Source organism: Passer domesticus, chromosome 16 (genome assembly GCF_036417665.1).
Source record: "Passer domesticus isolate bPasDom1 chromosome 16, bPasDom1.hap1, whole genome shotgun sequence".
NCBI lineage: Eukaryota > Metazoa > Chordata > Aves > Passeriformes > Passeridae > Passer > Passer domesticus.
This window is the reverse complement of record NC_087489.1, coordinates 3,016,102-3,038,210: the sequence shown is the minus strand read 5'-3', so window position 1 is coordinate 3,038,210 and position 22,109 is coordinate 3,016,102. Positions and strand designations below refer to the sequence as shown.

The 22,109-nt window shown below is 54.4% G+C and overlaps 1 protein-coding gene across 1 annotated transcript; it reads left to right on the top strand.

The window, feature by feature from the left end:
• Positions 1-109: 109 nt before the first annotated feature.
• On the top strand, positions 110-20,555 carry ZNF341 (zinc finger protein 341). Its single transcript, XM_064391449.1, has 15 exons — positions 110-428; positions 4,327-4,437; positions 5,521-5,708; positions 6,776-6,928; positions 7,828-8,055; positions 9,263-9,458; positions 10,031-10,115; positions 11,070-11,260; positions 12,166-12,359; positions 13,320-13,528; positions 15,053-15,149; positions 16,376-16,508; positions 17,299-17,410; positions 18,186-18,256; positions 19,472-20,555. Exons 1-15 carry the CDS (start codon positions 398-400, stop codon positions 19,981-19,983), a joined length of 2,511 nt encoding a protein of 836 aa, XP_064247519.1. The 5' UTR covers positions 110-397; the 3' UTR covers positions 19,984-20,555.
• Positions 20,556-22,109: the final 1,554 nt, after the last annotated feature.

Sequence of the window (22,109 nt, the reverse complement as noted above, 5' to 3'; positions counted from 1 at the left end):
TAGGCCCACACTCCTGTCAATCACGGCTCTCGGCCAATAGGCGGCACCACCTCACCTTCTCATTGGTGCCGAGAGTCTGCCCTGCAGCCAATGGGGGCTGAGCGAGGCGTCCCGCCCACCCGCTCCGTGAGGGCGGCGGGCGCCGCTGTGAGCCCGGCCCGGCACAGCCCGGTCATGGGCCGGGCCTCGTGGCTGCCGCGGCCGCGCCGGGAGCCCGAACAGGGCGGTGGCGGCCACCGGGCGGTCCCTGCCCGGTCTGCGGCAGTGCCGCTGCCCCGGTGCCTCGCCCCGAGTTGAACACGATCCCCCGCCCCGGCCCCCCCGCCTCTCCCGCGCTGTGGGCCCGTAGCGGGCGGCGGGCGCCCCCTGGCGGCGCCGCTGCCGCCGCCGCTCCAAGATGGCGCAGGCGATCTTCGAGGCGCTGGAAGGTAACGGGGCCAGACCGGGGCCGCGCCGGCACCTCCCGGGCCGCGGCCACAGCCGGGGTGCGCGACCCCCGCTCCTCCGAGCTCCCCCTGTCCAGCGCTGCCGCCGCGGGGGTCGAGGAGCCGCCGCGGGGCCGCCCCGTGAGGCCCGGCCCGGCGCGGCGTGTGGCGCTCCCGGTAGCCCCGGGCTGTCTCCCGCGCTGCTCCTCCGCTGCCCGCACGGCAGGCGCGGCTGCAGCCCCCGCCGCAGCCCGCGGCTCCCCACGGCGTCCGCGGCTCCCTGCGGCACGCTGTCACCTCCGGTGCCCCGGCCCCGTGCCACCTCCCGCCGGTGCGCCGCCGCATCCCCGCTCCGCCCGGCAGTGCCCTGTGCGCCGGGCGGCCCTCGCTAACCGCGGGCCCTGTGCTCGGTGCACCGCGTCCCTACCCTGGGCCGGTGCCCGACGGCCCAAGGCAGCCCATGCCTTCCCTGCTCTGCGCCTGCTGCTCTGGGGCGCCTCATTCCTACCGTGTTCCTGTGCCTGCTGCTCCTGGACCCTCCATCCCCATGCTGCCCCTGCTGCTCCTGGACACTCCATCCCATTCCTGCTGCTCCTGCACGCTCCATCCCCATCCCGCCCCCGCAGCCCCTCCCCGCTCCTGTGCCCCCACGACATTCCCGTCACCCCTGTCGCTGTGCCCAGGAAGCAGCACCACCATGCCCAGGGCACTCTCTCCACTCCTGCACGTCCCGTGTCGCTGCATGCTGGGGTCCCCCGTGCCCCCGGGCTGGCAGTGCCATCCCACTGCTGTGCCGTGCTCCGTGCCAGCCCCAGGGATAGTGCCTGGCTGGGTGCTGGCCCCTGCATGTGCATTTTGAGGGGTGGCTGTGCTCTTTGGCACAGCCCGGGCAGTTGTGTGGGTGAATAGGTTGTGCTCAAATACATCTCACCTTGGGACACTGTTCCAGCCAGGTGCCATCCGAGGATGCTGTGCTAAGCCGTGGCAGGCTGACATTGGGCTAGGGGCTGCTTTCTTTGGAGAGAAACTATTTCATGGGCATTGATTTCCTAAATTGGATTACATGAGGAGACACCACTACCTGGAAGGTGTGACATTGGGATTGTTACCTGTGCTTTTGAATATCACCTGTGACGACAGCAGCAGAGAGTGGAGCAGAGAATAAATATTTTTTTCTCTATTTTCTCAGGTTACTTGGTGCATTTGCCAGCACCCCGTGTAGACTCAGGTCCCTATTTCCTCCCTGCAGTCAGCTTCTCATTGTGTTAGTTTCCCTGCAGCATTTAGGACAGCAAAGCTTTTTAGCAAATTGAAAAAGAGTGGGGGTTTTTTAAGCCCGCAGCAATTGGCAGCTTTTAGCGCCTGAGCTTGTTTGTTTTGTCTTGTTGATTGGATTACAAGTCGATGGTGACTTGGCATTCTTGGAGCAGCCTGGTCTCAGGGTGCTGCAGGGCACAGGTGCATCTTCACCTGTCACTAAAGCACCTGGTGCTCCTGTCAGAAAAAAAGGCTTTATCACAGGGACAAATTAGCACCTGGGTGACATGGACAGTCTTGCTTCATCTCCAGCTGAGAGAATTCGAAAGGAAAGAAAAAAAGCACAGATCATCAGTAGTCCTGTGCTTTTATCTTGGCTTCCCCAAAACACTTTGGTTTTGTCAGGCTCTGGGCCCCTCAGCTCCTGCTGCTGCCAGGAGAGAGGGAGCTGGGATTTTTCAGTTCCATGGCTGAAGAGTGTCCTGCAGGCTGGTGCTGGCTGTGGGCAGGGCAGGATCCATCCAGAGCTTTCTCCTGGAGTCTGTGCATGGCTGTGACTGGCATCATGGAGCTGCCAGCTTGTCTCCATGGGCTGCTAGCCATGTCCTCAGGGGTTTCCCTCTGGGAAGTGTGGTGGTGTGCAGTTCCTCAGTGAAGTGCAGGGGCTCTGAATTGCCAAATAAATATTTCTGTTTTCCTGGGCCATTTCTCTCCATCAAGAGGTTGAGTGCAACACTGGCAGTGTTGCTGCATCGTTGTGTTCAGCTCTCAGCCTCTCCTGGAGCTGCTTCCTCCTCGTGCCATCAAGGCAATTGTTTGGCTTTTTTCCTTGGAAGATCTGACTCAGTGCCAGAAGGAAAGCCAGTTGCCCAATGCCAGGCATATCAAGAGTGGCACTGTTTGTGCAGTCATAATTATCCCCGTGCTATACTTCACCTGGATTTTTGATGCTTCTTTTCCTCCTAGCTTATTTTTGCTGGAGAAGCACTGCTGGATGCCACTCTGTGCTTTGGCTGTGCCATCAGCAGCCTGCAGCGCTCCCTTTGCAGTTGACCAGAGTTCTTTGTGCAGGGGGAGGTGTATTTTAGAGCAGGGCTTTGGCTGCACTGAGGAGATCCTCCCAGCACTGTTCAGCCGTGTTCTCCCGCTGGGGCTGAGCTGCAGGGCTGGCTCCAGCAATCCCTGCAAGCCAAGGCTTGCTGAACTGGACCTGCAGCTTTGCTGTGATCTGTGTGAACGGCTTCCCATAGGCATGGTGGGAATTTGATGGCAGTGTGTGATCTAGTGGGATCTGCTGCCTTCCAGCAGCTGCTTGTGCCTTTGGAGGATGGTGCCCTGCTCTGTCCCGGGCACACAAGCAAGGTTTGCAGCATCTCCTCAGTGAGAGGATGAGAAAGGTGTTCACAGAATCTTAATGTGACATTCTTCACACTGGGAATGCAGGAGAAATGAGTATTCAGGGTAGCTTTAAAAGGCTGTCATTTAAATGAGTATTCCCCATCAAGAGGGTAACATTCCAGTTGTTCAGGAGAAATTTTAGGAGAGGAACTTGGGGAGGTGGATGCTCCTGCTCTGCTGGTCCCTTTTCCTGTGATCTGCTGTGGTGCTTCACTGTCTTTCCTGCTGCTGTCTGCTGAGCAACCTCCCCTCATCTCAGCACAGTCCTCACCTCACTGCTGAGGAGTGATCCGACTGATTGATTTTCCTGTCCTGTGGCACATAACTCTGAGTTCAGAGCTTTGCAGTTTCATTTTGCAAAGATCTGGAAGTGAAAAACCACCTGAGAACTCCCCAGCTTTCTTCTCTTCTTTAATCCACAAGATATAACATACAACTTTGCTGTGTCATTTGCTTCCTTTGTGAGTTCTGTGTCATAAAAGAGTGATAGGAAGGAGTGGTGCATGAAAATCACTCCTTTTTGCTCTTTTTCTCTCCAAATCAGGTTGTCCTTTGTGTCTTTACATTCACTTTCAAAATAGAGTATGTCATGTTTAATCCACAGTCCCGTGCTGCTGGCCAGGTTGTCTCCCTAGGTGAGCAGTCCCAATCTTCTGTATTTATCTGGAATATTTTAAAACGTTTTAGCTGTAGTGAAAAATGTTTGTGCCAAAGCAGGTAAGCTGATTGTAACAACAAATCTGACTGGGTGTGTGTGCCCTGTGTCTGATCAGATCTGGGAATGCTGGCCTTGAAAACAGGGAGGCATTTGTGACACTGCTGCTGGGAGAGCTGCTGCACACAAGGATTTTGTGTGCCCCAAGCTGGGTGTCTGTGCTGCAGCCCTGGGCAGTCCCACCCAGGCTTCTGCCCTGTGACATCCCCACACTTCCTGGGACATTCTCAGCTCTTTTCGTACCCAGTGCTATAAGCATCCTTCCTTTGTGCAGCAGATGCCTAAACCCAAACCCCCTTTTGGCTTTCCTTGCTCTTCTTCCCTTCTCTGTTTGCACTAAAGGACCTCTGAAGAGAGGTGGGAGTGCTGCTGTTGTGTGGTAGCAGTGCTGTGGAGTAGAGGGTGACAAGGTGACAGTGGCTCAGGAAGGAGGGAGCAGCAGCTGGAGAGTGTTTCAGGAGAGCTCCCAGTGCCCAAACACCCCTGTGTGGCTGTGTTCAGTTCACCATCCACGCTTGTGTCTCCTTTCAGGGATGGACAATCAGACAGTGCTGGCTGTGCAGTCCTTACTGGACGGGCAAGGAGGTGTCACGGACCCGTCTGCTCCCAATGTCAACTCCTCCGCCGCCATCCAGCCCATGGGTGAGTCCTGCTGGCACTGGGACACAGGGCAGGGCAGGAGGGCTGCACGTCTCCCCTGCAGCATGCACAGCTGGCACAACAGCTGGGTGTGCGGGGTACTGCTGTGAGTGATGTGAGCCCTCAGCAGGACCAGACAGAGCAGGACGAAGGGACAAGTGCCCAAGTGAGCAGTGATGTTTTTGGAGACAGTCATGACAACAGACTTGGCCGTGAGCTTCCAATAAAGACACAAAGAGCGGGAGAAGACACTGTGCCCACATCTAGTTCCTGTTACTGTTCATGTTTTTTATTTCATATCCACTCCTTCTCCTCTAGAGATGCTCAAGCACTCCTGGAACATCTCTGTGTGAATGAATATGGGCACTGGTCATTTATGTGCATGTGGACCATCACGGTGCTGGACTAGAATGTGCTGGGTGGATGGGGAGTTATCCCCCAAGGAGTTACAGTCTGTGTTCCCAAAAATGATCACCTTCAGGCTGTGACTCAGACAGGGAAACAGCCTTGTGAGTCTGCCTGGATGGAGTGCACATGGTGTTGGTTTGCTAGCACTGCAGATTTCAGCTGGGACATGTTACTGGGTTGTCTTCTTTCTGCTTCTAATGTCAGGCATAGGTGCCAAAAACCAGCAGTGTTGTGGAGGAGTGTTAGGACACAAGCTGACAGTGGCTCTGTGCCCTTATCCAAGGTACTTCTTGTGCTTTGTGCAACCTGAGTGATAAAATCTGCCTCAGCCAGCATAATGCTGATGCTTTGGAAGGAACTGCTTTGGCTAAAAGCAGAGAGTGCTACAGGAGCAAGGTTGGTTGTTCCTGTATTTGGGATAAGAAGACAGACAGGAGTAGTGTGACCCAGGGAGACAGTGGGGTTTGTGTGTGGGAGCAGGGCTGAGATGGGCTCAGTCACATCACTTGGTTTTAGGGAGAGGAGGATGGACATCTTGGCCCTTGCAGCTGCCCTCTCCTGACAAGGATGTCCTCGAGGTGCTGAGATCCAAAGGTGCCTGTTCCCCTGCACTGGGTGCTGGGTGGAGCACTGGGGAGTGCAGGAGAAGGCCTGAAGCTCTGCTCTCCTTCATTGCAGATGACGAAGATGTGTTCCTGTGTGGGAAGTGTAAGAAGCAGTTCAACTCCCTGCCAGCCTTCATGACCCACAAGAGAGAGCAGTGCCAGGGCAGTGCCCCGTCCCTCTCCTCGGTGTCTCTGGCCACCAACAGTGTGTACACCCCGTCCATCACCTCGGTGCAGCAGGCTCCCAGTGCTGCCCGCCAGGTACCGTGCTGCAGGCACAGGCTCTGCTGCTGGGATTTGGGGCTGGGGGGCATTGGGGTGATGGTTTTAGATCCAGTGGTGTCTCATGACTGAGCTCTTTCCTAGGAGGCTCAGCTGTTGTCCCTTTGTTGGCTTTTCACCTCACGGTTAGTGGGGCCCTCTGCAGTGAGGTGTCCTCCAGCAGGAGTGTCTGACAGCCTTTTTTCAGGACAGAACAGAAGGGGTTTCATGTTCTGTCTGTGCTGCAGCCAGACCTTGGCTCTACTGAACAGCCCCAGTGTCAGAGCCTGGCCACAAGCCTGGGTGCACTCTCACAGTGCTCTAGCTGTCCCCTGGGCCATGGTCTGGCTCCTGGGCAGAAGTGGAGCAGCTCTGTCCCTGCATCCCTTCTGTCTCACTCTTGCAAACAAGCCCATGTAATGTGGTGTGATGGCTGTTGGGGGAATATCCCTCTGGAGTAATTCTTGTTCCCTAGAGGATCCTCCAGTGGGAGTCCCTGGTGCATGACATGTAATATGCCTGCAGTTGTGGCTTCTCAAGTACTTACAAACAAGCTGCTTCTTGCAAGTTAATGTAGTCCCAGTGGATGGTGCTTCTTCACAGGGCTGTAAACACAGATTATTTACTGCCAAGAAATTCAACAGCCCCCCTCCCCTGCTATAACCTGAGTCCAGTCTGAAGAGATGAGCCTGACATTCACTGTCTGAGCCAGAGCAGCCTCCCTGAGTTTTCCACCTTCCCTTGCTGGGGCAAGCACCCAGGAGAGGCCTGAACTTGTCCGTGACCAGTTTGTCCTGCAGATCTTGTTTAATAACCCTGATTTGATTTGCAGCCAATGGCCACTTTCTGAGCCACTGAGATATTTTTTTCCTCCTTTCTGAATAACATTTGTGGAGCTAAGAACTGCCACAGGCTCAGCAGGAAGCTGCAGATAATTACTGTGGCTCACTGCTGACCAGAGGCAGTGAAAGCAGAGATCCTGAGGCTCAGGAAAAAGCAGTGTCATTGTTTTTTAGCTATTGTTTTGTCCTGTTGCTGGTTAACAGTGTATCTTTCTTTTCTTTCAGCAAATCTCTACATACATCACAGTTCCCCCATCACCTTTGATTCAGACTCTGGTGCAGGGGAACATCTTGGTCAGTGACGAGGTGCTGATGTCAGCCATGTCTGCTTTCACCTCCTTGGACCAGCCCATGTCAGCCGTGCAGCCCCCAGTGCAGGTGAGGGGCACGTGTGGATCCAGGGAGCCATGGGTAAAGCTCACCCAATTCCAACCCCTTGGCCATGGGACTGACAGCTTCCACTAGACCAGGTTGCTCCAAGCCCTGTTCAGCCTGGCCTTGACCACTTCCAGGGATACTGCCCACACTGCTGAGGATGCCTCCCAGGACATGGTTGGCTTTCAGGGCTGCAAGTGCCCACAGTTGGGTCATGTTGGGCTTCTCATGCACCAGCAGTCCCAAGTCCTTCCCCCCAGGGCTACCCTCAATCCACTCACTGCCCATCTGTGCTTGGGGTCACCCTGATCCAGGTGCAGCACTTTGCATTTGGTCTTGTTGAACTCCCCAAGGTTCACACAAACACACCTCTCAAGCCTGTCTAGATCCCTCTGGATGCCCCTTCTTTCCCTCCAGTGTTTTGACTGCACCACACAGCTTGGTGTTGCTCACAAACTTGCTTGTTGCTGCATGCTCAGATCTTTGTAATGTGGTCTCTCCAGCTTTTTGTGAGTCCCCATGTCGTGATTGGCTTCCAGGGCCCTTGTCAGCTTACTCCATGGATTCATTTCCTCCTGGGAGTGTTGTTTGGGCTCTCCCCAGACTGGCTGGGCTGTACATGCTCTCCATGCTCTGAAAATATTCCTTGTAACAAGAAGGATTAAAAGCTTTAAAAACAAATCAATAAAAGCAGTGGGGCTTGAGGGCTTGGGTTTTGGAGGAGGCAATGTGTACCCACAGGTGACTCCAGGCCTCCAGCACAGTGGTCCAGCCTGCCAGCTGGATGTGCTGTGCTGTGCTAAGACATCCTGCAGGCAGATTGGGATGGGGAGTGTGTGTGAGGGAGCAGCCCCCCAGCTCCTGGCTGCCGCGATTCCAGCGTGTGGTGTCTCTGGTTGCAGAGCAGCATGAGTATGCACGCTGGGGCTGGCTACCTGTCCCAGCCCCCTCCGCCGCCGCCGCCCCCGCCGCCGCCCCCGCCGCAGCCTCCGCCTCCCCCGCCGAGCCTGGGCGCTCCCGGGCAGCCCAGCAGCGGCGTGGTGGAGGTGTACAGCGCCCCTGCTCCCATGGCAGCCTCCAGCAGCGTGGAGATCCAGACCCTGGGAATGCAGCCCTACCCGCCCATGGAGGTAAGGCCAGGGCTGCCCCTAAGGATCTGTCCTCAGAGAATCACAGAATGGGTTGGGTTGGAAGGGACCTTAAAGCTCATCCCCTGCCTTTGGGATGAACACCTCCCACTGGACCAGATTGCTCCAAGCCCCATCCAGTCTGGCCTTGAGGAATGTGGAATTACAGTGTGGGAAGATGGGCTAGGTTATTTGACAACAATTATTTTCTCTGCGAGAAGGCAGCAACCAGGTGAAAACAGAAGAAATAGCTAAGACAGACAGAGGACTGGCACAGGCTTAGGAAACCTGAACATTTGTTTCTAGCCAAGAGATACCTCCATATGCTGGGAGTGAGAGGGAGTGCAGGTGAAAGCCTCACCTTCTGTAGAAGCACAGAGCATCACACTGCACACTTCAGCTTATGTGGAGAGAAAAATCCAGTCTAAATCTCAATGAGCTTGTCAAGGTGGCTTTTGCTAAAGAATGGCACAGGCAAGGTGTGGATTTACTGGTGGATCAGCCGTTTGCAGTCTCTACATTTGCACTGCCCTTCACAATAGGAGCTGCTGGGTGTGGCTGAGGTTTGGCATCCTTACCTGTGTAACTGGAATCTGATCTGGAATGCCAGTGGACAGGAATGGATGGGGATGTTGGATAAATAGTGTTAATTTATCAGGGTGGGCAGCAGAAATGCCTTTAAACTATCACCCCAGACTGATCACTCTGTCTCTTAAGTGTTCTTTCCTAATCTTGATGCTGACATAAACAGCTGTGCTTTGGCACCTGGAGTTTCCTTGTGCCTTCCTTCCCTTCTGCAGTCCTGCCAGGACAGGCAGCAGGACCAGGGGATCCCTGCTTCAGGACTGGAGTGAACCCACAGGGTCAGCAGTGATCCTTCTGGTAACCTGCTCCAGAGGGATAAGATACTCTTCCAGGCAAGAGACATAGATGGGGCACAAGGCATCTCCCTCAGAGTGTTTCTTTGCTGCCCTGTTCCTGCTGTAATAACTTCTGGATGCTTTTTGATGTTCAGCAGGAGAGTTTCACACTGTGCAGGGTGCCAGTTTTGGTTAGAGAGACAGTGTTGGCCTGGTGAACCAGGAATTTGATCCAGTTTGGCAGAAGAAAAGCCAGCCCAACTGCAGCCTGGTGTGGTGGAGATGGGAGTTAGGGCATGGTATAATTCTCTGCAGCAAATGTGTTCCACTGATGAACTGCCCTCTCACAGGTGCCAAGCCAGTGTGTGGAAAGCCCCGTGTACCCCTCTCCCCCTGTGTACAGCCCTGGGAAGCAGGGGTTCAAGGCCAAGAGCACCAGTGCTCCCACCCCCCTGAGCAGTGCAGGAGGAGGCTCTGTGGTTGGCTTTGATTCCCCTGCTGCTGCCAAAAGTCGCCGCTGCAAGAATGAGAGTGGGCTGCAGGAAGGTGAGTCCCTTGCAGCCCCTGCCCTGAGGGTCACTGGGCTTGTCCTGAGTGGGCTGCAGGGAGGTGAGTCCCTTGCAGCCCCTGCCCTGAGGGTCACTGGGCTTGTCCTGAGTGGGCTGCTGGGCCACAGGCTCCCTGAGGGGTGGCATTGGCTGCGCAGCTCTGGAGGGGAACATGATGGCCTTGCATGAAACTGGTGGATGACCTGGGGGGTTCACAGCAGAGACAGAGCTGAGGCACTTCCTCTCACTCATGCTGTGTCTTTTCCCAATGCACCTTTAAGGTTGGTGCTTTGTAGCTGGAAAGGTCCCTGGAAGGCAGTGGTTGTTGCCTGAGGAGAGTGCCCTGCCCCAGCAGACTACACTGCTCAGGATTTGTAGAGTTGTCTCAGGCTGTGTTAATGAATGTTTGTGCCCATAACCACGCCCCAGTCTGCCCAGGCAGATCTTATCTTCCTATAAGCTCTTTATTCTGGGTCCTGAACAGCCATGTCTCGGGGTGAGGGCCCTGTGATGCTGTGGGGACAGGGCTGTGCCACGAGATCTCATTCTTGTGTGTGCTCTTCCTTTCAGGCAAGCCCAAGTCCCCCAAGCTGAAATGCACATACTGTGACAAGGCCTTTACCAAGAACTTTGACCTGCAGCAGCACATCAGGAGGTAACAGTGCCCTGCCCTGCACACAGCAGAGTGACTGGGCTGGAGCGGGGCACAGCCCTGCTGAGGGAGTCTGTGCAGCTCAGTTTGTTATGTCCCAGAATCTGTGCTGCAATGGGAGGGATTCTTCATTCTTCTCACCCCAGGATACCTTTTCCCGCTGGAGTGAAGGCTGTATTGTGAATGTAATCTTCATGCTGGTTATGTGCTGGGACTGGAGGCTCATTTTCCTTGCTGATGAGACCTTGACAGCCAAACCTCTTGTCACCTGATCACTGGAGTAGCAGCATTCCCACTGCTTGCCTCTGCCCTTCCCTTTCCTCTCCCTGCCTAGCAACCTGCAGCCTTCCTGTTTGCTGCTGTTAGCAAAGTGTAAGCCAGGCTCAGTGTCTATACAGGGAGCTCTAATCAGAGAGCTTTTCCCTGGCAGGAGGAGGCTGAAATCTGCAGTTTTTCTCCCCAGTGGAGTCAGCTGGACTCAGAACAGATGGGAAGGAACAAGTGGTGGGTTTTGCATCTCTTCCCAGCCTGGACTCTTCACTTTCTCTTGAAGCAGAAGGGCAGAGTAGAAAAACCTTTTTGCTATGGACAAAGGAGAGCATATTCAGGCTGGGGGCTGCAAGCTAGAAGAGATGTGTGCAGGAGAGAGAAGGGTGACAGGGAAGGAAAAGCCTGTACCCTTGAGACAGTGATGAGGTCCCCAAGGTCTGTGCAGGGACCCTGACAGTGAATGCCCTGATGTTGCTGCAGAGGTGTTTTGTCTGTGCACCAGCCTTGTTCCCCCAGGCCTCTCACAATCCACCTCCTCTGGTGAATGTGATCTCAAAGCCCTTGTTTGCTGGGTCCAGTGTGACCTGCCAAACCAAATGCCCAGCACTGTCCTTGTCCCCCGACAGGCCCTGCCTGGGGGCTGCCTCCTGCCTCCACCAGCTGCTGAGCTTGTGCCTTCTCCTTCAGTCACACAGGTGAGAAGCCCTTCCAGTGCATCGTGTGTGGCCGAGCCTTTGCCCAGAAGTCCAACGTGAAGAAGCACATGCAGACCCACAAAGTGTGGCCTCCAGGGCTGGGCTGCACCATCTCCCGCAACTCCATCACTGTGCAGGTCATGGCCCTGAACCCCAGCCAGCCTGAGGACGAGGAGAGCACAGGTGTGGTGCCTGGGGATGCTGTGTGTGGGGCAGAGCAGTGGTGTGAGGAGGCTGCAGGTCCCTGCACCTCCACACAGGGAGGGAGAGGAGCTGTGTGTGCTGTTTGCATTCCTTGATAGTGTTTAGCATCTCACATTAAGAGTGGCATTTGCTCTGCTCCAGCTGGAAGCTGCATCATTTCATACCCCCGTGGTGGGTTCAGGTGCTGCTGGAGACAGTGGCTCCAAACTCTGTCCCAGTATGTGCATAAACAGGGCCAGGTGTCATGCCCCTCTCACTCCCTGGCAGTACAATTTTGGCAGTGCACAAGGCACACCTGGCAGCTCTGGCCTAGGGGACAGACAGCTGCTGGTTTAGGATAGCCCAGTGCTCTGGCTGTGCACTGTGCTGGTCATGCCCAGGCTGGATCTACCCACAGTGGCCACCTGTAAATACCTGAGGCAGAGAAGAGCTCCTTGCTGGTGTCTGGATGCCCTTTCTGCTGGTAGCCTCAGACCTAGTAGGGGAGAGAATGCAGTGACAATGTCCTGTCTAGGACAAAGGACAACTGGAGCTCTGTATGCATCATGGACTGTGAACCACTGGCTGCATCTTACCTCCTGTCTCCTGCCAGTGGGGGGAGTAAATCTGGCTCTGGTTCACTGCTGGAGGCCTGTTCTGACTGCTCCACAGAGCAGTTATATCCCTGCAAAAAGAGAATGGGCTAGGGAGGGGAAGATGGAGTGGTCAGAGCTGTTAATAATCTGTCAACAAATTTTAAACAGCCCTGTTAGTGAGATTCATCTGATCTAAAGAGTGTGTCTTTGGAAGGGAGGAAGGGCTGTCCTGGTGTGTCCTGGCAGCACGGGCTTGCAGAGCAGTTTCAGAGGTGTCTCACGGCAGGCTGGGACTGTCCCTCTCTGCAGGTTTGCCGCAGCCCTCGCGGAACGCGGCGCCCCCGCCGCAGGAGCTGAGCCCCCTGGAGGAGAGCGAGCCCGCCAAGCTGGAGGCCAAGCAGGTTGTCCTGATCGACAGCTCTTACCAGTGCCAGTTCTGCCCCAGCAAGTTCAACACCTACTTCCAGCTCAAATCACACATGACACAGCACAAGAACGAGCAGGTAGGGACAGAGGGGGCCTGGGTGGGTGGCAATATTGGGATTGGCTCCATATAATGCACCCATTATCGGGGTCTGACCTGAGCTTTTTGGTCTGTAGAGCTGCCAGTTCTTCACATGCAGCTCAGCTCTCAGGGTTGTAGCTGTGTGGCTGAGTGGCTTTGAAAACTCCTTTGAAAACTGAGTGAGAAATTCAGCCAAGCAGGTTTGGGTGGCTAGAGAGGAAGCGAAGAAGTGAAGTGTGTCCAGTTCTGGGTCCTTCACTTCCAGAAAGACATGGAGGTGTTGGAGCCTGTCCACAGAAGGACAGTGGAGCTGGACAAGGGTTCTAGAGAGTAAGGCAGAGAAGGAGTGGCTGAGGGAGCTGGGGAGGCTTAGAGGGGACCTTCTTATTCTCCACAACTCCCTGACAGGAGGGTGCAGCCAAGGGAGAGTCAGGCTCTGTTCCCACAAGGGACAGGACAAGAGGAAATGGCCTCAAGCTGTGCCAGGGGAGGTTCAGGTTGGACATCAGGAGGAATTTCTTTACTGAGAGGGTTGTCAGGCATTGGACTGGGCTGTCCAGGGAACTGGTGCAGTCATCCTCCCTGGAAGTGTTCAGTAACTGACTGCACTTGGCACTTGGTGCTGTGCTTTAGTTAAGAAGGTGGTGTTCTGTCAAAGATTGGACTCACTGATCTTGGAGGTCTTTTCCAACCTTTATGATTCTGTGAAGTCCAAAATTTTCAGTGTAAGTGGCAACTCTTGGGTCCTGGGATAATCACTTCTGGGGTGTTGTGGTTCCACCCACTCGAGTGCTTTCAGGCCATCACATCAACACCCCTTTGTCCCATCTTGCTTTCTCAGGGTGTGCCCTGACAGTGTGGGCTTCTTTCCAGAAAGGAAGGCAGTTCTGCCTATTGGCAGGGGGCTTTCCCTGCTTGTTTCCACGGTGAGCCTCTCCAGTTGCTCTCCTTTCCCCAGGTGTACAAATGCGTGGTGAAGACCTGTGCCCAGACCTTCCAGAAGCTGGAGTCCTTCCTGGAGCACATCAAGAGCCACCAGGAGGAGCTGAGTTACCGCTGCCACCTCTGCAGCAAGGACTTCCCCTCGCTGTATGAGCTGGGCGTGCACCAGTACTCGCACAGCCTGCTGCCCCAGCACAGCCCCAAGAAGGACATGGCCGTCTACAAGTACAGTACAATCGCTGCTCTCAAGGCTTGTAGCAGTGAGTGGGTGCAGAGCATGCTTGCTGGGACCTTAGAGGGGACAGGGGCCCTGTGTCCAGTGGCTGTGGTGCTTTTGGACACCCAGGTGGCATATGGGGGGTTCCTCCACCAGACTGGAAAGGCCAGGGAGTCTTTGAATGACAGTGAAAAGCTGGGATTGCTTATGTGGGAAGATCCTGTGACTGCAATTCCTCTTATCACCAGTCAAGAGTGAGATGGTCCTGGGGTCACTTTATGATGCTGAATTGTATCCCCATTCATCTGTTTAGCCCAGAACTAAGTTTTGCACCTTTAAGACTGGTTCTGACAGTGAAGGCAGGCAACAAAAGTAGTGCACAGTTTGTTTGCAGAAGCTGCACTCACTCCTCCCATCATTCTCCTGGACAGTGTTGTCTGTGGAATGGACAGTGAGAGAGCTCTCCTTCGCTTTTAGTTAGTTTTTGCTAGCTGAGGCAGTGAAGTTCCCAGGGAACCAGGATTCTAAACCAGGACAAATACACATGGCTGAACCTGCCCTGGGCTGGGTCAGAGAGCCAGGGAGGCCCTTCCCATCCTGCTTTCTATGATTCTTCACCTGCAACAAAGGGCCTGTGGGTTGTAGAAGCCGTGCCCAGCAAAATGTTTCCTATCCCTTTGCTGCAAAATGGTCTGTTCCTTGGAAAGCTTTTCTACTAGAGTGGAGGGCAAGTGTGAGGAGTTCCACAAAGAGCTCCACGTAGCTTTTGGAATGCCCATAGAAATGTTCAGGGAGAGTAGGAAGCCCAGGAGATACTGGGCTCACTTAGGAACTTCATGGAATAAATATCTGCTAATTCTTGCCTAGACCATGGTTTCTAGTTATCATCACACTACAGAGCTTTGTTCTGCAGCTCAGTAGTGGGGATCCCTGAGATCAGAACCTGGCTTGAGCTTGAGGAGGTTTTAGTCTGAGTTAAGGAGAAGGGGTTTCACAGCAGGAGCAGGGTGTGAGTGCCTCTGTCCTCCCTGCTGATGGTGCCTGTCCCCAGTGCCTGCTGCCAGTCAGCTTTGGCAGAGCCCTCTGGCAGAAGCACTGCCAGGATGTGGGACCCCTGCCATGCCGTGTCCCCACTCCCAGCTCCTTCTCTGGGGGCTGATGTCTTCAAGCAATGAAGATGGAAGGAGTTGTTTGAAGTACAGAGAAGTCCTTACCTAAGGCTTATCTCCATAAGCAAGGAGTGTGGAATGTGTGCTCAAGTCTGGGTGCTCCCATGGCAGCCTGTGGCAAGTGCACTAATATTTAAAGGCTTCTCCACCCAGTTTTCCAGCATCTCCCTCTAAAGGCTGCTAAGTGTGAGTGTGAACTGGCATGTGGGTTGCTGAGGTTTTAAGCACCTGAGTGGTTATTTTCTGTATCAGTCCTGTCAAAGATCACCCTGGAAGGTGGCTGGGCTGGGCAGGTCTGCCTGTGGTGTGGGGTTTGCTGCAGTAGCCTTGCTCACAGGCTCTGTGCTTTCTCTCCACATGCAGGTGTGTGAAGTGTGTCAATAAATATTCCACCCCAGAAGCCCTGGAGCACCATCTGCAGACAGCAACGCACAACTTCCCCTGCCCTCACTGCCAGAAGGTGAGTGTTGACCACGGTGAGCCAGGCCTGGATACCTGGCAAGGGCTCTGAGGGTGACAGGAACCCTCAGCTCCAAGAGCAGGAGTCTTGGATAACGGATTATGAGGAAGCAGAAAGTGAAGTTAACTCTGGGGAAGGTAGGAGTTGCTGGGGATTCTTGCCCAGCCCATCCTACTGCTGGCTTTGCTGGCATCCTTCTGAGATGCTGGTCCTCAGCACAGTGGTGTTACACAATTGACAGCAAGGTTTCAGCTTATGTGTTTCTTAAGAAAGTTTTGGCACTTTTTCTGGTTTGAATTTTTGTTGGCCTGTTTTTAAAGCCCTATCTATACTTTTATTATATAGTCCTGAAGGTTTTCACAGTGCATCCTTCCTGGGAAAGCAGTGACTGAGCTTCTTGCTCAGGCTGCCCAGAGCAGCTGTGGCTGCCCCATCCCTGGAAGTGTCCAAGGCCAGGTTGGACAGGGCTTGGAGCAGCCTGGGATAATGGAAAGTGTCCCTGCTTACAGCAGCAGGACTGGTTGATCTTTAAGGTCCCTTCCAACCCAAACCATTCCATGATTCTTACGTGTTTTATCCTGGCCACACACTCTGTGCCAGCTCTGTGATATCCCATGTGTGGAACCAGCTCTGAGCTGTGTGTTTGTGGTGCAGGTGTTCCCTCTGAGCTCTGTGTTTGTGTGCTGCAGGTGTGTGTTTGTGTGTTGCGGTGTTCCCTCTGAGCTGTTTGTGTGTTGCAGCTCTGTGTTTGTGTGTTGTAGGTGTTCCCTCTGAGCTCTGTGTGTGTGGGTTGCAGTGTTCCCTCTGAGCTGTTGTGTGTTGCAGCTCTGTGTGTGTGTGTGTTGCAGTGTTCCCTCTGAGCTGTTGTGTGTTGCAGCTCTGTGTGTGTGTGTTGCAGTGTCCCCTCTGAGCTCTGTGTGTGTGTGTTGCAGTGTTCCCTCTGAGCTGCTGTGTGTTGCAGCTCTGTGTGTGTGTGTTGCAGTGTTCCCTCTGAGCTGTTGTGTGTTGCAGCTCTGTGTGTGTGTGTTGCAGTGTCCCCTCTGAGCTCTGTGTGTGTGTGTTGCAGTGTTCCCTCTGAGCTGCTGTGTGTTGCAGCTCTGTGTGTGTGTGTTGCAGTGTCCCCTCTGAGCTCTGTGTGTGTGTGTTGCAGTGTTCCCTCTGAGCTGCTGTGTGTTGCAGCTCTGTGTGTGTGTGTTGCAGTGTCCCCTCTGAGCTCTGTGTTGCAGGTGTTCCCCTGCGAGCGGTACCTGCGCCGCCACATCCCCACGCACGGCGGGGGCAGCAAGTTCAAGTGCCAGATCTGCAAGAAGTTCTTCCGGCGGGAGCACTACCTCAAGCTGCACGCCCACATCCACTCGGGTAGGGCTCCCCTGCTGCCAGTGCTCACCCCCTCTGTGCCACAGCCCCAGCTGCCCCGTGCCCTGCTGGCAGGAATGACTGAGTTATCTGTAGTAACGTGGTTTCAGATCAATGGGTGTGGTTCAGCCTGGTGCCCAGCACTGCACTCCTTAGGAATGGGGGACACAGGTGGCTTCCCCACTTGCTGTGGTGGCAGAGCTAAGGAATTTGGCCCTGAAGAGCAGGAGCAGTGTGCAGCATGGGTTGTGCCCATCCATTTATTATTTTGTTGAGAAGCAGCTGAGGGAGTTGGGGTTGTTTGGCCTGGAGAAAAGGAGGTTCAGGGGAGACCTTATTGCTGTCTACAACTCCCTGACAGGAGCCTGTAGCCTGGTAGGCATAGGTCTGTTATTCCAGGCAACCAGCAACAGGACAGGAGGACACAGCATTAAGCTGTGCCAGCTTGACCAGGAAGTTTAGGCTGGACATCAGGAAGAATTTCACAGAAGGGGTGATTGGGCACTGGAATGGGCTGCTCAGGGAAGTGGTGGAGTCACCATCCCTGGAGGTGTTTGAGAAAAGCCTGGATGTGGCACTCAGTGCCATGGTCTAGTTGACAAGGTGGTGTTAGGTTCTAAGTTGGACTCTATGATTCCAAAGGTCTTTTCCCACCAAATTCTGTGTGATTCTGTGTGATCTATCCACAGGGCAGGGAAGCTGATAGTGGGCACAGCTGGCCTGGTGGGCTGTGCACGGCCAGAGCAGCCTGTGTGGCTGCAGTGTCCCTGAGCCCTGGTGTGTTCCTCCCCAGGTGAGAAGCCCTTCAAGTGCTCGGTGTGTGACGCAGCGTTCAATCGCAAGGACAAGCTCAAGCGCCACATGCTCATCCACGAGCCCTTCAAGAAGTACAAATGTCCCTTCTCGTATGTAGTGTGTCTGCACATGCCAACATATCTGAACGGGCTTGGGATGGGGGGAATGTGCCCTGCAGGTGTCCGAGGGGACACTGTGGCACCCACCAGGCTGCCTGGGGAGGTTGGAATGCTGTGTGCTGTGAGCTGTTGAATGAACCGTGCTGTTGAAGTCCCAATTGTTTGTTCCTGACTTCCTGTAGGGCCACATTGCATTGCTCCATCAGCCCTGTAAAATAACTCTGCCTTCATGGGAGGACTGGGGGGAGCACTAGAGAGAGAAGGAGCATTATTTGACCATAGAGGTTCCCTGGATGATGGGCTCTCACTGCCATGTCTCCAAAAATATGTACCAACACAGGACCTAATGTACAAGCCAGAGGAACTGAGTTTTGGAAGGTGCAGTCCCAAATCCATGGCACAGCCATGGACTTTCTGAGATAGCCCAGGCTGACTGGCTTCTCCCTGCTCCAACCAACCTCATACCTCCTTCCAAAATGCTTCTGTCTCCAGCTGGGATCTTGAGCCTGCTGCATTTGAGAGCATTCATAGTGAGACACAGACCATGTGTAGTTTAGGAAAAGCCACACATCCCTGTGGCAGCCTGTTTAGTCCTTGCCCCTCTCAGAAAGGCTGAAACAGTGGAATTCCTGCTGAGGCTGCACCAAGAGAAACATCTAGGTGCTGCTAAGGAGAAGGGTCATGGATGTCTTTATGATCTGGGATCTGTCTATGCCTTGCTCCTCAGCTGGGTCCCACATCTCACCAGCATCTGTTGTTGTTGCAGAAGCCACACAGGCTGCAATAAGGAGTTCAACAGGCCTGACAAGCTGAAGGCTCACATTCTGTCCCATTCAGGTGAGTGGTTGGGAATGCAGTCACTGGGATTCCCTGTGGTGCTGCAGGAGCTTGTGACATAGGGACTAAGCCTGAGAAATAACAATCATTTATTAGCTTCAGATTTTTTCTCTCTGTTTTGCTGCAAGCCTGTTTAAGTGAGTATCTATTCAGGATTATGTCTAAGCTTTGGGTTGGTTTCTGAGACAAAATCTGTGGGCAGGGCCTGCAGATGAGACTCAGGAGCTAAGCTGGATTATTTGGTCTGTTTGCTATCAAGTGAATGCCCAGAGTGCTCTGTCCACTCCTCCCCCATCCCATCACACATGCAAAAGAAGATCTCATGGGGTTTTATTCCCTTCTTGTGTTTAAAAATTATGCTTCCAATTCTAATAAAGACAAATCATTTATTCCCATTATTTATTCCCATGCCCCAGGGAGAACAATCAGACTTTTATCTCTTGGGGTAAAACTGGACATCTTTCCTTGTGCCCAAAGCCCTGCAGAGTGGGAGCAGATGGGATGGGCTGATAGTGCAGCTATAGGTACTTTCAGACTGTACATTCCCATATTTTGGAGGGGAAAAAAAAGTGAAAATTTCTTTATTTATTAAATACACCTGAAAACAACAATACTTCCAAGATTGTTTTGCATTTTCATCACAATTAACATGTTTTTCTGGTGATATTTTAGTGATATCTTACTTGAGGCAAGAATATTTATTTACAGTCTGCAGCTTCTTCCTGAGGGAGAGTGAAGGGACAGGCACTGATCTCTGCTCTCTGTGACAGTGACAGGAGCCAGGGAATGGCTGGAGCTGTGCCAGGGAGGGTCAGGCTGGAGATCAGGGAAAGGTTCTTCCTTCCCCAGAGGGGCTGGCACTGCCCAGGCTCCCCAGGGAATGGGCACGGCCCCGAGGCTGCCAGAGCTCCAGGAGCGTTGGGACAGCGCTGCCAGGGGTGCCCAGGGTGGGGTTGTTGGGGGGTCTGTGCAGGGCTGGGGCTGGGCTGGGTGATCCTGGGGGTCCCTCCCAGCTCAGGACATTTTCTGACTTTACAAAGTCGTAAAATGGTTATGGTTAAACACAGACATTGATGCTGCAGCCACCCAGCTGTACTGTGTGTGGTACAATGTCTCCTGCCTTTGATCAGGGAGCACCTCCTTGGAGGAGGAGACAAAGCTGTCCTGCTCTCCCTGGGGGATGGCTGGGTCTAACTCCCCTCCCTCTGTGTGCAGGGATGAAGATCCACAAGTGCCAGTACTGCAACAAGTCCTTCAGCCGCCGCGCCCACATGGTGGAGCACCAGCGCTCGCACACCGGCAACTACAAATACCGGTGTCCCACGTGCAGCAAGGGCTTCACGCGCCACAAGTACATGAGGGACCACAAGTGCCGCCTGGGCTCGCCCAAGGACAAGGAGCTGCAGCTCAGGAAGGCGCAGAAGAAGCGCGCGGCGCGGGGCCGCAAGGCCGGGCTGGCGCTGCCGGGCGCGCTGGGGCTGCCCGAGCTCAAGGACGGCGCTGCCGGGGACAGCTCCCCCGAGGGGAACCCCAGCAAGGAGCCCTTCCAGGAGTCAGATGCTGTCCTGTCCATCGTGGTTGGCGGGTCAGGAGCTGCGGACCCGGAGCTGGTGCCTGGGCAGCCCAACAGCATGGGCTCCAACCTGGCCCTGGCAGAGCTGCAGACGGCCTCGGACGGGCCCTGCGCCATGCTGGCTGTCCCCGTGTACATCCAGACCTCCGAGTGACAATGCCCGGAGCCACCGTGTGGCTGGGGCTGCTGCTGGCACTGTCCGACTTGGTGCTCAAATTTATCCCTGTGGAAAAGACCAAAGCTCTTCTGGGGAGGAGGATGGGTATGGGAGGGAATGGCTTCCATCTCCACTCTGGTTCCTCTCATCCTTGGGCAGAGGACTGCTTGGAGGCCACTGATGCCTACAAGGCACTGAAGAGGGTGGCTCCGTTATTTCTTGTCCCTCTGTACCACAGCTTAGGGCAAGAAAGACAAAGATCCCTGAATCAGGGAAGAAGAAGGACCATGCAAACTTGCAACAAACAGAGCTGCTGAAATCAGGTGGCTTTGCAAATCACAGCCTGTCCCATCTGTGGTTTTTCTGGCCTAAAAACTGTATTGCCCAGTATTTGGGTGGCCCTTCTGAGAGCAAACATCCTTCCTAGTGGAAGCAAGTTCATCCTGAGATCCTTTGGGAACACTGTTCAGAAATACCCCAATAGACTTCTGTCTGGTATCTTCTCTCTGTCTGTCTCAGTAGAAAGATCACCGTGTCTGTACTACAAGTTATAAACACTCTGGACCTCACCTGTGGAGTCAGTGTGTGGGAACCTGTGTGTGTGTGTGTGTGTGGAGGGACTCTTCTGTCTGGGTGCTGTTCTCTCCACAGTGTTTGTTCATGGTTTTTCCCCAGATCAAGGGATTTCTGAGTGCCTTAGACAGCAATGAGTCAATCCCTGGGCAGAGTTAAATGTGACCCCTCTGTTCACTAAGGGCTTGGTGAGGTGACCTGGCCAGGTCACACAGCAAACCTGTGATGCCTCCAGGAGCCAATGTTCCAGTGTCAGCTCTGGGCCAGGTGCTGCAGAGGAGCTCTGGCAGCTGCTCCCCAGCCTCTACGTCCCTCAGCTCAGTGCTTGTCAGCAGTTTCAGCGGGGAGGTGGTGTGGTTGAGCAGCAGGCAAGTCTGGTGTCACTGGGACGTTTGCTGTCCTCTTGGCTTCTCTGATTTCCTAAGCAGGAGTCCCAAAGCCAGCATGGGGCACCAAACCCAGGAAGTGAAAATTCCCATTGTGCAGGGTGGGTCTGGAGCCCTGGCAGGGCTGCTGCTGCTGCTCCAGTGCCCTGCCAGCTCCTTCCTGCACTGCCCCCAGCCTCTGCTTTCCCACTGCCCCAGGATGCTCTGGCTTTAGGGGAAGGATCTGCAGCCAGACCTGCACATCCTGCTGCCTGCTGGGATGTGTGTCCCCATGCTCTGCTCCCCCACACTTTCTCCCTGCGCCCAGGGTAGGGCAAGCCAAGCTGAGCTTTCCCAGGTGAGCTGGTGTGATGAGCTGCTGAGGTCTCTGTGTGTGCAAAGTGCTGCACTCCCAGCCTGTTTATCCAGAGGTGCTGCAGGTTCAGTCAGTCCTGGGTATGGAAATCCTGCCTGTGGCTGTTCTGGCCACTGCAGCAGTCAGGCCAGCATTACTGGTCTGACTGGTCTGATCCAACCTCAAGGTGTTCTTCTTGCCTCCTTCCTTAATTCTTAAAACCAGCAGCTTGCAGAGGGCTGTACCCTGTGCTCCCTGAGTGCTCTGTGTAGTGGTGGCTAACACTGTCACTCCTGGGACACTGTCACACAGGTCCAGTCTGCATGGGTCTGCCACCAGTTCACTTTGCTCACTCACTTCCTAACTTACTTTCTGCTCATTTCACTTTTTTGATGATGTTTCTGCACCTCCAGCTGTTGGTGGGTGGGAGATGGAGCTCAGGGCTTCCAAGGGAGGCTGGAGAAGGGGTTGTTGAGGATTTACATGAGGCTAAGGAGAAGTCTTGTCCCTGCCTCTTAGAAGGGGTGGAGAAGGTGGAGCCAGGCTCCAGGGGTGCACAGGGATGGGAAAAGAGGTGATGGGAATGTGTTGAAATGTGGCAACTTTAGTACTTAAAGGGGCTTATGAGAAGGCTGGAGAGGGACTTTTCACAAGGGCCTGGAGTGACAGGACAAGGGGGAATGGCCTCAAGCTGATGGAAGATTTAAATGTCCTGTTAGGAAGAAATTCGTCCCTGTGAGGGTGCTGAGGCCCTGGCACAGGGTGCCCAGAGCACCTGGGGCTGCCCCTGGATCCCTGGCAGTGTCCAAGGCCAGGCTGGACAGGTCTTG

Coding starts and splice junctions, on each gene's coding strand:
- ZNF341 (XM_064391449.1), top strand. CDS start 398: ATGGCGCAGGCGATCTTCGAGGCGCTGGAAG. Junction 5,709..6,775: donor CTCCCAGTGCTGCCCGCCAG/GTACCGTGCTGC, acceptor CTTTTCTTTCAG/CAAATCTCTACATACATCAC. Junction 16,509..17,298: donor GCACGCCCACATCCACTCGG/GTAGGGCTCCCC, acceptor GTTCCTCCCCAG/GTGAGAAGCCCTTCAAGTGC.